The 12,267-nt window shown below is 40.1% G+C and overlaps 1 protein-coding gene across 5 annotated transcripts in view; it reads left to right on the top strand.

Annotated features, from left to right (window-relative positions):
* The window catches only part of BTRC (beta-transducin repeat containing E3 ubiquitin protein ligase), a 114,098-nt gene that overhangs the window by 24,485 nt on the left and 77,346 nt on the right, over nt 1-12,267 (top strand). For 3 of the 5 annotated variants that reach the window (XM_030951743.1, XM_030951741.1, XM_030951742.1), the window contains one exon: nt 2,854-2,961. The exons of the other annotated variants lie outside the window; for them this stretch is intronic. In XM_030951743.1, coding sequence (XP_030807603.1) covers nt 2,854-2,961 — 108 coding nt within the window. The remainder of the gene's footprint in view (nt 1-2,853; nt 2,962-12,267) is intronic. 5 annotated transcript variants of the gene reach the window in all.

Here is a 12,267-nt window from a genome sequence, read left to right as displayed (position 1 = left end):
GTAAAGAGATTGCTGCATCCTGGCCCAGTACTTAGGAAGCAATACCAGCATTCCCATTTGGCTCTAGTCCAAGCACTGTGCCTCTGTACCTTTGTTTTGATGAATCGATGTAGATTGACTGGCGTTCAGGAGAGGATTTTTTCAGTCAGCTTTCAAGTCATGAACATTGAGGCCAGTCCCTTGTTTGTGGAGCTGACAGTACAAAAGTGAATGTTTGACACGTGGCTTGCTCAGTGCATGGGGATAGAGGCTGTTGAGATTTTTCAGAGATCAGGCTCTAAATGAAGTTGTTCTGGTGGGTCACTCATCTGATTTACACACAAGCTGTTTCTATTGAAGCACCTGGGGCCTTTTGTTCAGGCTTGTGAGTAAGCCTCTTTCAGTCACCAAAAGTAATTTAGTGTCTCTGCTTACTTCAGTAGGTAAAAGGCAAGTACAGGAGTGACATTTCCTTCCACACTGTGCAACTTCACGCTTATGTTTTTGAGATAGGTAACAGAACTGTGCCACTAATGTAGATTTTGTTAAATACTGGAACAGATTCAGAAATCATCTAAGGTATTGGTAGTTTTTTACTTTGTACTTCCTAACTCTGGAACAATACTAAATGGCAGGAGTGCATGGGTGAGGAATGATATCCTCTGTTGGACAGAGAGCTCTGCAGAACAGCCCTTCAATGTTTGCCTTTGTTATTGTGGCAATTTTAGAGGAAGACATTTCATTGCCCTGTAAGTTCCCTGGCACAATAGAGTGCCCTACCTGCAGATAGTAATGACTCTGACTTGAGCTGTAATCTCACATAAACCTTGAGTCAACTTAAGCTTGCCTTTCCACTGAATGCTCCTCATTTTTCCTGCCTCTGTACCTTTCCATGCTTGAGTCAGTACAAATATTTAAAGTAACCTCTTTTTTATATTATCAGTCAGTTTTAATGGCAATCAGTTCTTTGAGTTCATTATCACAGTACAAAAACTTGAGGCAGCCTCAAGGATGGGAAAGCTTGAGAATATGGAATAAATGATAACTGCAAGTCCTGGATAACTCTGTATGAAAAAAATCATCCCATATTTATTTTGTATTATGTTATGAATCCTGGGATGGATAATGGTAAGCAGCTGATCCTCACCTAGTGAATTTGCTCTGCATCATCAGAGAAGCCATGTAGTGAATCTCCTGTTACTGTGATGTTCTTGGAGACTAATAAGCAACTTTGATTTAAATAAATAAAATTGGTGAAATGCTTAATCATGGATGTCCATTTCATGTATTAATTTTTTTTTAAAGTTTTTGTCACAACAGCTTTCAGTAGCTGTAGTGATACATATTACATTGCAAAGAAGACATTGCTGGCATTTGGAAGGTTTTTATGTGTGGGAGTGTTTGGGAGGTTAGAATGGTGGACAAGGAAGTATGGCTCACTTTTGTAGCTTGTTACAATACTATGGCTGTAATTTTTTTTTGCTTCAGGAGGGGCATTACATACAAGTAGCAAGTTCATGTGATATGTAGTACTATGATGTACTCAAATTCTTGAGTTTCAGTATCTTTGTAAAGGGATGGTTTTTTTAAAATGAAAATGCAGCGAGGAATGTATTTTAAGGTATCATAAACTTCTATTGAGAATGTTTCTATAGGATATATTCCCCAGCAGTCTTTAAATACTATTTCTGGAACAGCAGTGTAAATTGCAACAAAGTACAGCAAGGAATCTGGTGACAGACAAGGTTAATCTCTGTGTCTGTCTGCACAGGGCCAGATTATGGATGTTGGTGATCACCTTTCTGCTCATTCAGACATGGGTTATGTTGCTTTTACATACTCATTTAGTGCAAGATTGCGCAAGGTTTTCTAGCCCTCTCAAGAGCAGGAAGAAATGGAGGCTCAGAAGGCAGCTGTCATTTCATACCCATTCCAGCTGCCCTTTCCACTCAAATTTCCTCCCATCCCCTCCCCCTCTTTTAAAAAAAAAAAAAAAAAGGGGGGGCAGGATTGCAAAAAAAGAAGAGTATGAGGGTTTAAAATCTCCAGCAGCTAATCTATCACATCCTTCAGTTTTCATGGCTATCTGCCAATTTAAAATACACTTGTTTTTTCTGCCTTGCCAGTAATTAGACAAATGCAGTACTGCTTATGGCATCAAAAACTGTGTGTCTGGTAAAAGCAATTGCTATCATAATGCATCCCTAAATTTAATAGTAGTGGTGTAAAATGAATAAGCAGCTCTCTATTTCAAGGGGTAATGGCTTTAACTATCAAAATGGCTAGTATTTTCCTTGATTGGCTGCTTTGTCTCCTTTTTTGAATTTCTGTTTTTAGGAACTGAATCAATTTATTATAAAAATTATATTTTATTTAACAAACAACAAGGCAAGCAGAAACACGAAACTCTTATAAAGTGTCACAAACTTCCTATTCACCTGGGATCATAGGTTTTTCCTTTTATCCCATTTACAGACAAAACACAAACCTTTTCTTTCCCTGCAAGTATTACACTTAAAGTTGTCATTTACTTTTCTGCTTTCCTTGCAAAATTGCTTGCCTTGTGTTCTGCCTGGAGCATTGCTGTGGATAGAGAAGAGGTCTGATTAATTGGAAAGAAACTTTCTATTACTGGGAAAATTCAACACATTGTTGTGGAATATTAATCAAAATTTACTTTCTTGATCCATAGTGCCTTTTTTTTTTGCTACTATGCCATCTGTAAAGCTTCTCTCAAGGAAAAGATGCTTCAGCAGTTAGTGCTCTCTTAAAGGGCAGTTGCATTGATGCCATTTGGCTAAGCCTTAAAAGTTCCTGTAATCTGTGCCATCCTGTCTCATACAGTCCCATCTCATAGTTGTCCTTTCTCTGCAGTGCTCTATGCCCAGATCTCTGTGGCTGGGCTGCTCCAGCCTGGCGGACAGCATGCCCTCGCTGCGATGCCTGTATAACCCAGGGACTGGCGCACTCCCAGCTTTCCAGGTACTTTCTGTCTCTCCCCACTCCTTTTCTCTCCATCTGTGTGCGTGTGCATCTTCTTTACTTGCCTGCTTGACCTCTGTTTATTTTGGTTCATACTCTGCCTCTCCTCTGTCATTCTGATCTCTGGTATTTTAACCCATCTTGTGTAGATTCAGGGCAGCTGGGGCATTTCCATTTACCTTGATATAATTATTTTATCTAAGTTGGCTTGATACTATCATCTTTTTCATTGGTTTTAAATTGTGTCAAAAAGATACCACTTAATTATATCTGGCAAACAGCATCCATCACACCGTCTCCAATCTGGCTGTTCTGGCTATTTGTGATTCCCCTCCTATCTAAATTTTCTGTGTGCCACTTAAAGGACTGAGAGGGTGAGTTCATTGCCATGATGATAATTGATGCCAGAAATTCTTTACTTCAGCTTTGTTAGCAGGAGTCTGGACATTTTGACTACAGAAAATTATTATCCCAGTAAGCTGTCAGTCAAAAGGCAAATAAAGGAAAACTTTTTTTCCCTTTGATCTCTGAGTTTGTTAGATTCAGGCTTTTCTCTGTCACGAGTCAGTTTTCTGCCAAACCAGTTTGTTCAGACCCTTAGGGTGACCAGTGAATCTTAAAAAATGCAGACATTCTCCCATGGGTAGAGAGTAAGACAGGTGCTGGGTGAACATCAAGAAACCTAGACAAGACTCTCCTGATCATTGCAAGCATTTTTGATGGCATGTGGACATACCAGCAGAGACTGGGCTCTGGAGATGTTATATTCACATTGGAAACTCTGAGGTGTTTTATAAACTGCAGTGACTGAGGACTTCAGGAGTATCTCTGCAAAGAGCATGTTTATTTGAGCTTATTGTAGCATGAACATTTACTTTGAGGTTTATGCTGCTAGATTATGCTGCTGCTGGCCTAACCTGTGGCAGAGAGTTTTATTTACCAGCATCTTTCAAAACCAGATAAAAAGAAAAGGCCAGAATCTTTCTGAAATTTTCACTTGTTTTGAGGTAAGTTCATTATGCGCCTCTAAAGGAAAGCATGCAAAGATTATTTTAAGTTTTACTTCTTGCTCCCAGAGTTAGGATAATGCTGTGGAAATAATCCTCTTAGTCCCAGAGGAGGCTTAAGTGTCTTGCAGCATTTTGGTGCAACTCTTTTTGCTGACACAGCAGTAGCACTGATGGACTCTGGAAGGTGTCCTGCCAGGCCTCCTTTGCTGATCCAAGCTTTTAGTGGGGCTTTCTGTGGGGGAGGGGGAAACACGACTTTTTATTAGTCTAAGAGGCCTCTAGAGACAACAGGCAGAGTTTAGACCCCTAATCCTGATTTGCATAATTTGACTAAATCATATGGGCCTAATTTTTGAGCTTCTGGCTATTGAAGGAATCTCAAATCTCTTTAAGCTTAGCAGTATATGGAAAGTAATTTATAAACTCAAATTGAGACTTCTTTCTTTCTACTTGAATTATTTTTGATTACTTAAAATAGCATATATTACAAATGAAAGATAATTTATTTAAGCTTAAGATGTCCTTACTAATGGTAGATATGAAAAATAACTGTTCTGCTAATGCAGTGCATTGATATTTGGGGTCAAATGAGTCAGCTGCACAGTGATTCATTGTGCTGGGATACTGGTAGGACTGACATTTGAATTTCTGCAGATTTTGAGAGACATTTCCATGTGTATTTAGTGACTATGGGAATTGGGGAAGTATGTCCTACTTGCCATCTGAAATGGTAAACTGGTACTCTTCACTGAACTCTGACTGTTGTGTTGAGGAGCACATCTGCCAGTTGATAGAGAAACCACATTGCCAACAACAGCTTCTGCAGCACTGAGTCATCCACATTTCAGTCCATTTTTTTCAATGGGCTCTGATTGATCCTCATTAGCTTGCATGATTTGAAGAAAACTCCCCTCTGAGACATGGCTTCTGCATTTTCCAGTGCAAAATGGAGTGGTTTGGAGCCTGCTGGAAGCAGTGATGTTGCAGTATTTCATCATTCTTTAATGCTTTTTTTTTTTGGTATCAAATCTTCAGGAAAGCATTAAAGACTTTCTTGTAGCCCAGTGAATTTTCTCATATTAAGTTACTTTGTTTATTCCACAGCAAGCTCGGAGTAACTGGAGAAGCATATCAATGTTCTTTGCTTATGGCAAAAGAGAAGATGCCATCTGGAAGGCTACTTAGTCACTGCTGAATTTGTCTAGTTATTTACATGCCTGCCTTCAGATGCTCAGACAGAAATGTGGAAAGATGCTCTTTTTTAATAGCTCAGTTAAAGTCTTACTGACTCCTCATGGGAGGCATTGGCAGGTAGTTGATTTAGAGATAATTCTGTTAATATGTCAAGTAACTTCATTTTTCTTCTTTGTGTTTTTATTATTGGAGACAGGTGAAAATAGGATCTTCTGGTTCCTCAGCCCTCTTTTTAGGCAATCATCCTGCAGTGGGAAAGGCTTTAAGGCTATATCTATAGGGGAATAAGGAGCTAGAAACAGTTCTTTTTTACATCTTTTATCTCAAAGGGCTTTGCAGCTGATAATCTACAGTGTAGCTGAATTTCATAGCAATCATGGTGGAGGATGGCAGCGGATTGGAACATGAACTCCTATAAGGCACTGTGGGAAGTGGTCAAGTCAAAGAGGGTATTTTAACAAGAGAAAAAGGCCAGCTATTCTATTTTCAGCGTCTTGGATGCCAGATTTTACGGTACTGTTAATCTTCAAAGCAACTGAAAATTAGGTTGCGTGTAGATTCTCCTAATAATAAAAAATAAATTATGCAGAATATGCTCCTTTTTCTTAGAAATTTGTGCTTTGGAAGTTTACAGATGTGCCAGCAGGTGTCTGTTTTCATGACATTTTCCATGTGAAGATAGTTACTTTACCTGTTAAAATATTTTTCCATGCATGCTCACAAGGCTCTATGTATGTTGCTTTTCATAGTTGAAGCTCTTTGAAAATTCAAATTTACAATTACACCCATCAAGTATGCCAAGGGAATGATTGTATTAATCCTTCCAGGTTTGCAGAAGACTGAAGTATTTTCTTGAATTAATTTCTGTAGGCTGTTGTATAAATGAAGAGGCTTGAAGAGGAATTTGAAAGTCTTGCCAAAGACTTTATGTATCACCATAATAGCAGAGAGCAGTCCACCACTTCCTTTTTACCTAATTCACAGCCAACACAAATACTAGCTCCTGTTTAGATTGTAAACTTCTTGGGACAAGAGTCATGTTTTTATTGCCTTTGTCTGGAGCCTAGCCACAGGTGGAAAAGAAGAGAGTTGTCTTGTCAGCTTTGTTTTGCCAAATCTGAAACTTTTATTTCTGTAACAGGCTCTAGTAATCAAAGAGGGGGGAATACAGAAGTGTCTCTATAGAATGTCAGAAATTTGCATTTTGTTTTACTTGAAGATCTTGGCCATAAAGAACTACACCTCAGGGTTTGTCAGGTGAAGGGAATGAGCTTCTGCTCAGTTTGGCAGAAGTGAGCATGTGTGTGAGACTTCCTCAGTCTGGGCTATAAGCTCTGTCCTGGGCAGGACAGCATGGGTGTACTGTGCTAGGCAAATTGGAGTGCACTTGAGGCTGTGCAGTATGGATGTGACCTCTATGGACTGAGATTACTTTTGCAGAAAGGTGAACATGAAAAAGATGTTAAAGGTATGCAGTGATAGAAGTCTGTTGTCCCTGTGAGACAGGCATGAACTTATTCTTCAAATTACTTTTACTTTTTTTTTCCTAATGTTTATATTTTTTGTGTTACAAAGTGGAGTATTTGTTAAAGAAGCATTGTCAGTGTATTGGTGGAAACAGTTGTGTCTCTAAATTTCCGTCTGCCTGTTGATGCACTTCTGTGTTAGAAGTTGACGTTCTATTGCTGGAAATACAGTGTAAACATGAGCAGTAGTACATCATTTCTGGTTATACAGGAGGTTAGAGCTGGAGTCTTGGGGTGGGCAAACTGCATGCTCAGAAATGTGTTTGTGAGGAATACATTTGAAGGAAATTGTTTGGCTTTGGAGTCAGTGTTTGCTGGTGTGCATAGTTCTGTCTCTAATTGGGAAAGATATGGGGTGTCCAGTCACAGACTCCATCAGCATGGAGACACTAAGCCTGCTTTGTATTCACCCCTCTTGCTCTGCCGGTGGCTGTGTGAAGCCTGCCCGGGGGCTGTTTACAGTGCACCTCTAAAGCAGAATCCTAATTTTGGTGACTAATAGCCAGAGCATGTGGCTCCAGCATCCCCCTGGCTGGCAGCAGGCTCTGCCCTGGTTGTGAATGTAGTTAGGTGGCCCCCAACTGTTTACAAGACAGCAGAGGTGAGATCTTTGATTGACAAGTCAGAAATGCATTAGATCATTCCTCTGCCAGTCTCTGGTTCATGCTGTTAAAAATGTCAGCCTCTCCAAGTTTGAATGGCAGCCCGAGGGCCTCAGAAGCTTTTTGTTTTCTGAGATGGAAACACAAATTGGATGTGTGCCTGAGCGCTTCATCCTGGGCTGTAATTTCATCTTTTAGCTAAGAACCACAAGGTACATGAGCAAAGCACCCTGTAAACAATAATACTGGGGAAAAAAATAAACAAGGTCGTGTTTCTGGTACGTTGATCCACTGGTGTCCTGACCTCTATCACGTTGAACATCTCCACTCTGATTGCTGTTCCCTTTGGCATTACAATGAGAGGAGATAGACTGACACAGAAGGCAAAGATTTAAAGTTGCAGTGCTGTTGCACATTCCTTGTATTGGCTATGAAATATTGAACTGCCACAATCTGACACCTGGTTTTTTCAGCAAAGTTTCTTGTTGGAGGTGTTCAGCAGCAGTCTTTTCTGTTTTTCCTCATTTTACCACCTGGCAGGAGCAATTATAAAGGCATGAGACGATAAAAGAAGGATCAGAAATGAAGCCAAGTCGCATTTTTGTGTTTGCCTCCAGCCCCATTTGTAGCTCAGACTTTTTGGAGCTTCACTGTAGGAAGACCACAATGGTTAGCCTAGCTGGAGATTTCTTTAAATAAAGTGCCCAGTGACTACAGAAGAGCTTTCTTAAACATATTTAGGATTTATCCCTCTTTAAATCTGATGACGTGGTCTGGCTGGTGGTGTCACCTGTGCAGAGACTGGGTGATGCTGGGGAGCCCACCAAACTCAGGGAGTTGCCCAGGGTGTGCTGCAAAATCTCAGCTCACGGGTAGTAGCAACAGCAAGAGATATTTTCCTCCTTTCAGGTGGCAAAGAAATGAAGGGGACTAGAACGAAATCTTTGTGGATCAGTGGGATGGGTTTGGTTGTTTTTTGTAGCACATCACTAATTTCTAATTACATTGAGTAATTACATTTAGTAACAGAAATCGGCATTTGTTCTGCACCCATATTGATCCTCAGAAGTTCCATGTGCTTTTATTAGCTCTTTAATCTGGGTATCAAGAAGTGTGACCGTATCTCTCACTGAGAAATACCACCTCAGTGTTTCCAGCACAATGATTAATTTAAACTGCATAGTAGCTACAAGGCCTCCCCCTCCTTCAGCCTCCGTAGTGATGGTCCGGTTACTACTAATGTGCTTTTCTCACTAAGGTGAAGGCAAGGTTTCTAGCACACTAGCACCAGTTTGACTTTTGGGTTTAAAAAATGAAACAAAACTCATCCGAGTTTTCCTTCCTCCCTCGTTAGGAGTCAGGAAGGTGTGTAAAGCCGTAGTGACAAACGGCATATGCAGCGCCGCGTTGGAGGCATACAGGTATCTTTAAAGCTAGCTCCGGTTCCTCAGGATTGCGAACATCTGCTTGGAGGTATTGTGGAGCTCCACAATGCACTAATTGAATTACTCTTTTCTGGAGTTGCAGGCTGCGCTAATTGAATTAGAAGGCGGCTGTGCGTGTGCGCGCTCGGCGCGGGCGCGGCGCGGGGCGGGGGCCGGGCCATGGCGCGGACTGTGCTGCGCTCCCCCGGCCGCGCCCGGAACTGCAGCCCCGCGGCTCGCCGGGCTTTGGTGCTTAAATAACATTGCAGCGACTCTTCCGTGCTGCCCCAAAGCCCACATCTTTGTCCCTTTCTGTGGAGAAAGGAGGCTGTGAGGGTACCCCGCTCCAAGCCCCTCGCACCAGTCATAGGTGGTCCAGTGCGTTTAGAACCAGCCTAGTCCCTGTAAATCGCCCCATTATCACTTTGGATTTGGTGGCTCCACGGGCAGGGAGGACTTTGGAGGGAGTTGATGGCACAAGATCAAGCTGTACGTATTTGTGCACAACTGGCAAAAAGATAACACCAATGATTTGAATTTAAGAATGCGAATACAGAATTTTATGACAAATTTGGAGAAGTCATTAAATACTTTCTTACCTGCATCTAAATTTAAGCAATGTTAGAATTCAGTCACTCTTAGGAAATATACAGAGACAGTTCTGAATAATTCTGTATAAGGAGAAGAAAATGAAATATTTCTTCTCTGAAATAAGGTGATCACATGCAAAATTTCAAAGAATCAACCCAAACACTGTTAGTAGAAATGCACTTGCTAAATTTTAAAATTCATAGCTTGAAGAAGTACTTTGCTACACTGTGTCGGATAGATTTCAACTTATTTCCTCTGCTTTCTGTTGGCTATTACTTACATAGCGTGTAAAAATACTCAGATATTCTCTTGCCTGTATTCTTTCCTCTACAGATAACCAGATGACTCACTTTTCCATTAAATCTCAGCTATTTTCACTCAGTTTTATCTGTATTTGGTAGGTCATTCTCACAAACATAAACCATATCAGAGACAAGATGGTATTTGTTTTGCTTTAATGGTTTCTTATGTTTTGTTAGATTTGAAATAAAAATAATTTGCTAGAATACTCTGCAGACTAAGTAAAATGAAACTCTCCTTGTGAAAATACATAACCAATACTTTGTGATATGCATGATTCTTTTTTATGATGTTTGTATACTTGCCCTGTGTCTGGTGATGTTAAACAGGGCTTTTAATTACCACTAAGAATTGGCAAAATTGCTACTAAAGTTATTTAACAACCAGCTGCCCCCCGAAATAAAATGCAGGTTTTTTGTTAAATAGATGAAACAGGTTTTTGTTGCTTTTTGAGGAGAATTCCCAAAGAAGTTTATACTTTGCGAATTCTGTTTTTCAGATTTTATTTATGTTTATAGTTGTTTCTCTCTAGCATTTTATTTATATATTTCCTTATTTAAATATATGTGTATGTGTGTGTATAAGTATAAAAAAATCAGGTTGTCAGTCTTCTTGGCTGCCTTTCTAAGTAGTCAGGTAGACTGCTTCTAGTAGCCATTGTGAATGAAATAGCCAAGTAACTCATTGATCGTACCCAAATATTTATTTAGGGCTCATGTCTAGTTCTTAAATGGCTACCAATATAATTTGGTACCGTTGTGGAATTTTCCAAATTGTGTCTGTGTGTAGCAAGATCACCATTGCTTTTTGCCTACCTTCTACAAAAAATCCCTGTAATTTATTCCCTCAAAATACAACCATATATCCAGCGAACAAAGGAAGCAACTCTTCATTCAGCCAATAAAGCTGCATACACTTCTACTCTTTCAGGAATATACCTTGCTCTTCTATCACATCTTCAGAGTAATAAACTGTGCAGCAACCCTTTGATGTAGGTAATAACATTTGACCTTGCAGCACAGTACATTCCCTTGTGCAAATGAAGACAAACTTAACACGTTGATGTTCATTAAAAAAACCCAAACACGCATGCACACAAAATTAGTGTGTAGGATAACACACTTATATCCAGTGCCTTCTTTTGGTAAAAGTCAGAAGTAAAGATGGTTGTGGTGAGATAGTCACCTTTAAAATAATGTGAGAGTGAATTTGGTGCTGCCTTAAGAGGCTGTAAATGGGAAAGAATCTATTCCATCCAGTGTATGGAGTGCTTTTAAAATCAATCTATTTCTAGAAACTAAATTGTCCTGGGACCAGCTCTTGATATAAAAATTCATAGAAACCTGTTTTTCCGAGTGTGGTAACTTCTTGCCATAGTGCTGTAGTGTTAGAATTCACATTGGCCAGGTTGTTCTGTAAATTAAACAGTGACAGCTTCCCTCGGGGGAACAGCCAATGTATTTATGATGATGTGCTGATTACACAAAATACACTGCAAGCAGAAAACAGCTGCAGAGAACAAACCTCTTAAAAGAATACAATTACAAATAGCACCCTCAGTATTTCTAGTGGTGAGAGCAAAATACAGCATGCTAATGCAGGCTTCTAGTTTGCTTCCAAAGAAGAAAAGGGATCTACAAAGAGGAGGCTGAAGTATGGTTGGATGCACACACAATGCCAATGTGGAGCAGCACATAATCCCCTCCTGAAGGTGAAGGGCAAGAACACACCTCAGACCTGCTTTTTAGCTGTCCTTGTTGCTTAAAATTCCTGTGACTGCAACTCCAGCAACATTGGCTGGTGAGGTGTTTGGGCTCTCTGGCTTGTCGGTGTTTTGACTGCTGTGGCTCATACCCTGTGTCCTGGTTAAGAGCTGGGATGTGATTAGATGACTAATTTGTGCTACCAGTATGACCATTATGAAACAGATTGTGGGAGATACTATAGGGGAAAAAAATGACTCTGGTTTAAAGCTGAGCTTTCTTCTGCTGCTAATTATTGCTTTGAGGGAACTTTTGGAAATAAATTCCAGTTGTTGTTTGCAGTAACCTGCGGTGTTTTGTTTTTAAAGGGTTCCTGTTTTGTATGTGTGGGGCAAGGTCTTGTACAGTCCAGTTTAGGATAAGATGAAACTTGAAACATAATATTACTGGAAGATAATGGAGGTGGGACTGTGATTATAAACACAGGACACAGACACACGAAGAGAAAAAAGTCTTCAGCTGGAAACGAGGAATGAGAAGTAACTGGAATTGCTTTGTGTAGTGCATCTGTATGCAAGAGAGTTGTGAAAAGGACCACTGTGGTGGGATTTTCTGTGAGGGCTTTTTGAAAATGAGGAGTACATGGCAGTGGCAGCTCCCACAACTGCTAATACCTCACTTTGGAGGGATGCAAAAGCAAAAAACCTCCACAAATCCACAGCACATTCTTTTTTTGTCTGAGTTGATCTGTCACACTTAAATCGTTAAAATATAACATTCTACTTTTGGCTATGCCATGTATGTATGTGGGAGAGTGAAAATACAGAGAATGCCCTTTTCATCCACTTTTTCAGAGTCACTGATGGATAAGAATGATAAAAGTCTGGAATTACTGGTGTTTGCTATCTTTGTTATGTTCTGAGACTGTATCAATAAAGCATATTTCAGGCAAAACA

This window comes from Camarhynchus parvulus, chromosome 6 (genome assembly GCF_901933205.1).
Source record: "Camarhynchus parvulus chromosome 6, STF_HiC, whole genome shotgun sequence".
In the NCBI taxonomy this organism is placed as follows: domain Eukaryota; kingdom Metazoa; phylum Chordata; class Aves; order Passeriformes; family Thraupidae; genus Camarhynchus; species Camarhynchus parvulus.
The sequence above is the reverse complement of the archived record's forward strand: the minus strand, read 5'-3'. Positions and strand labels throughout refer to the sequence as shown.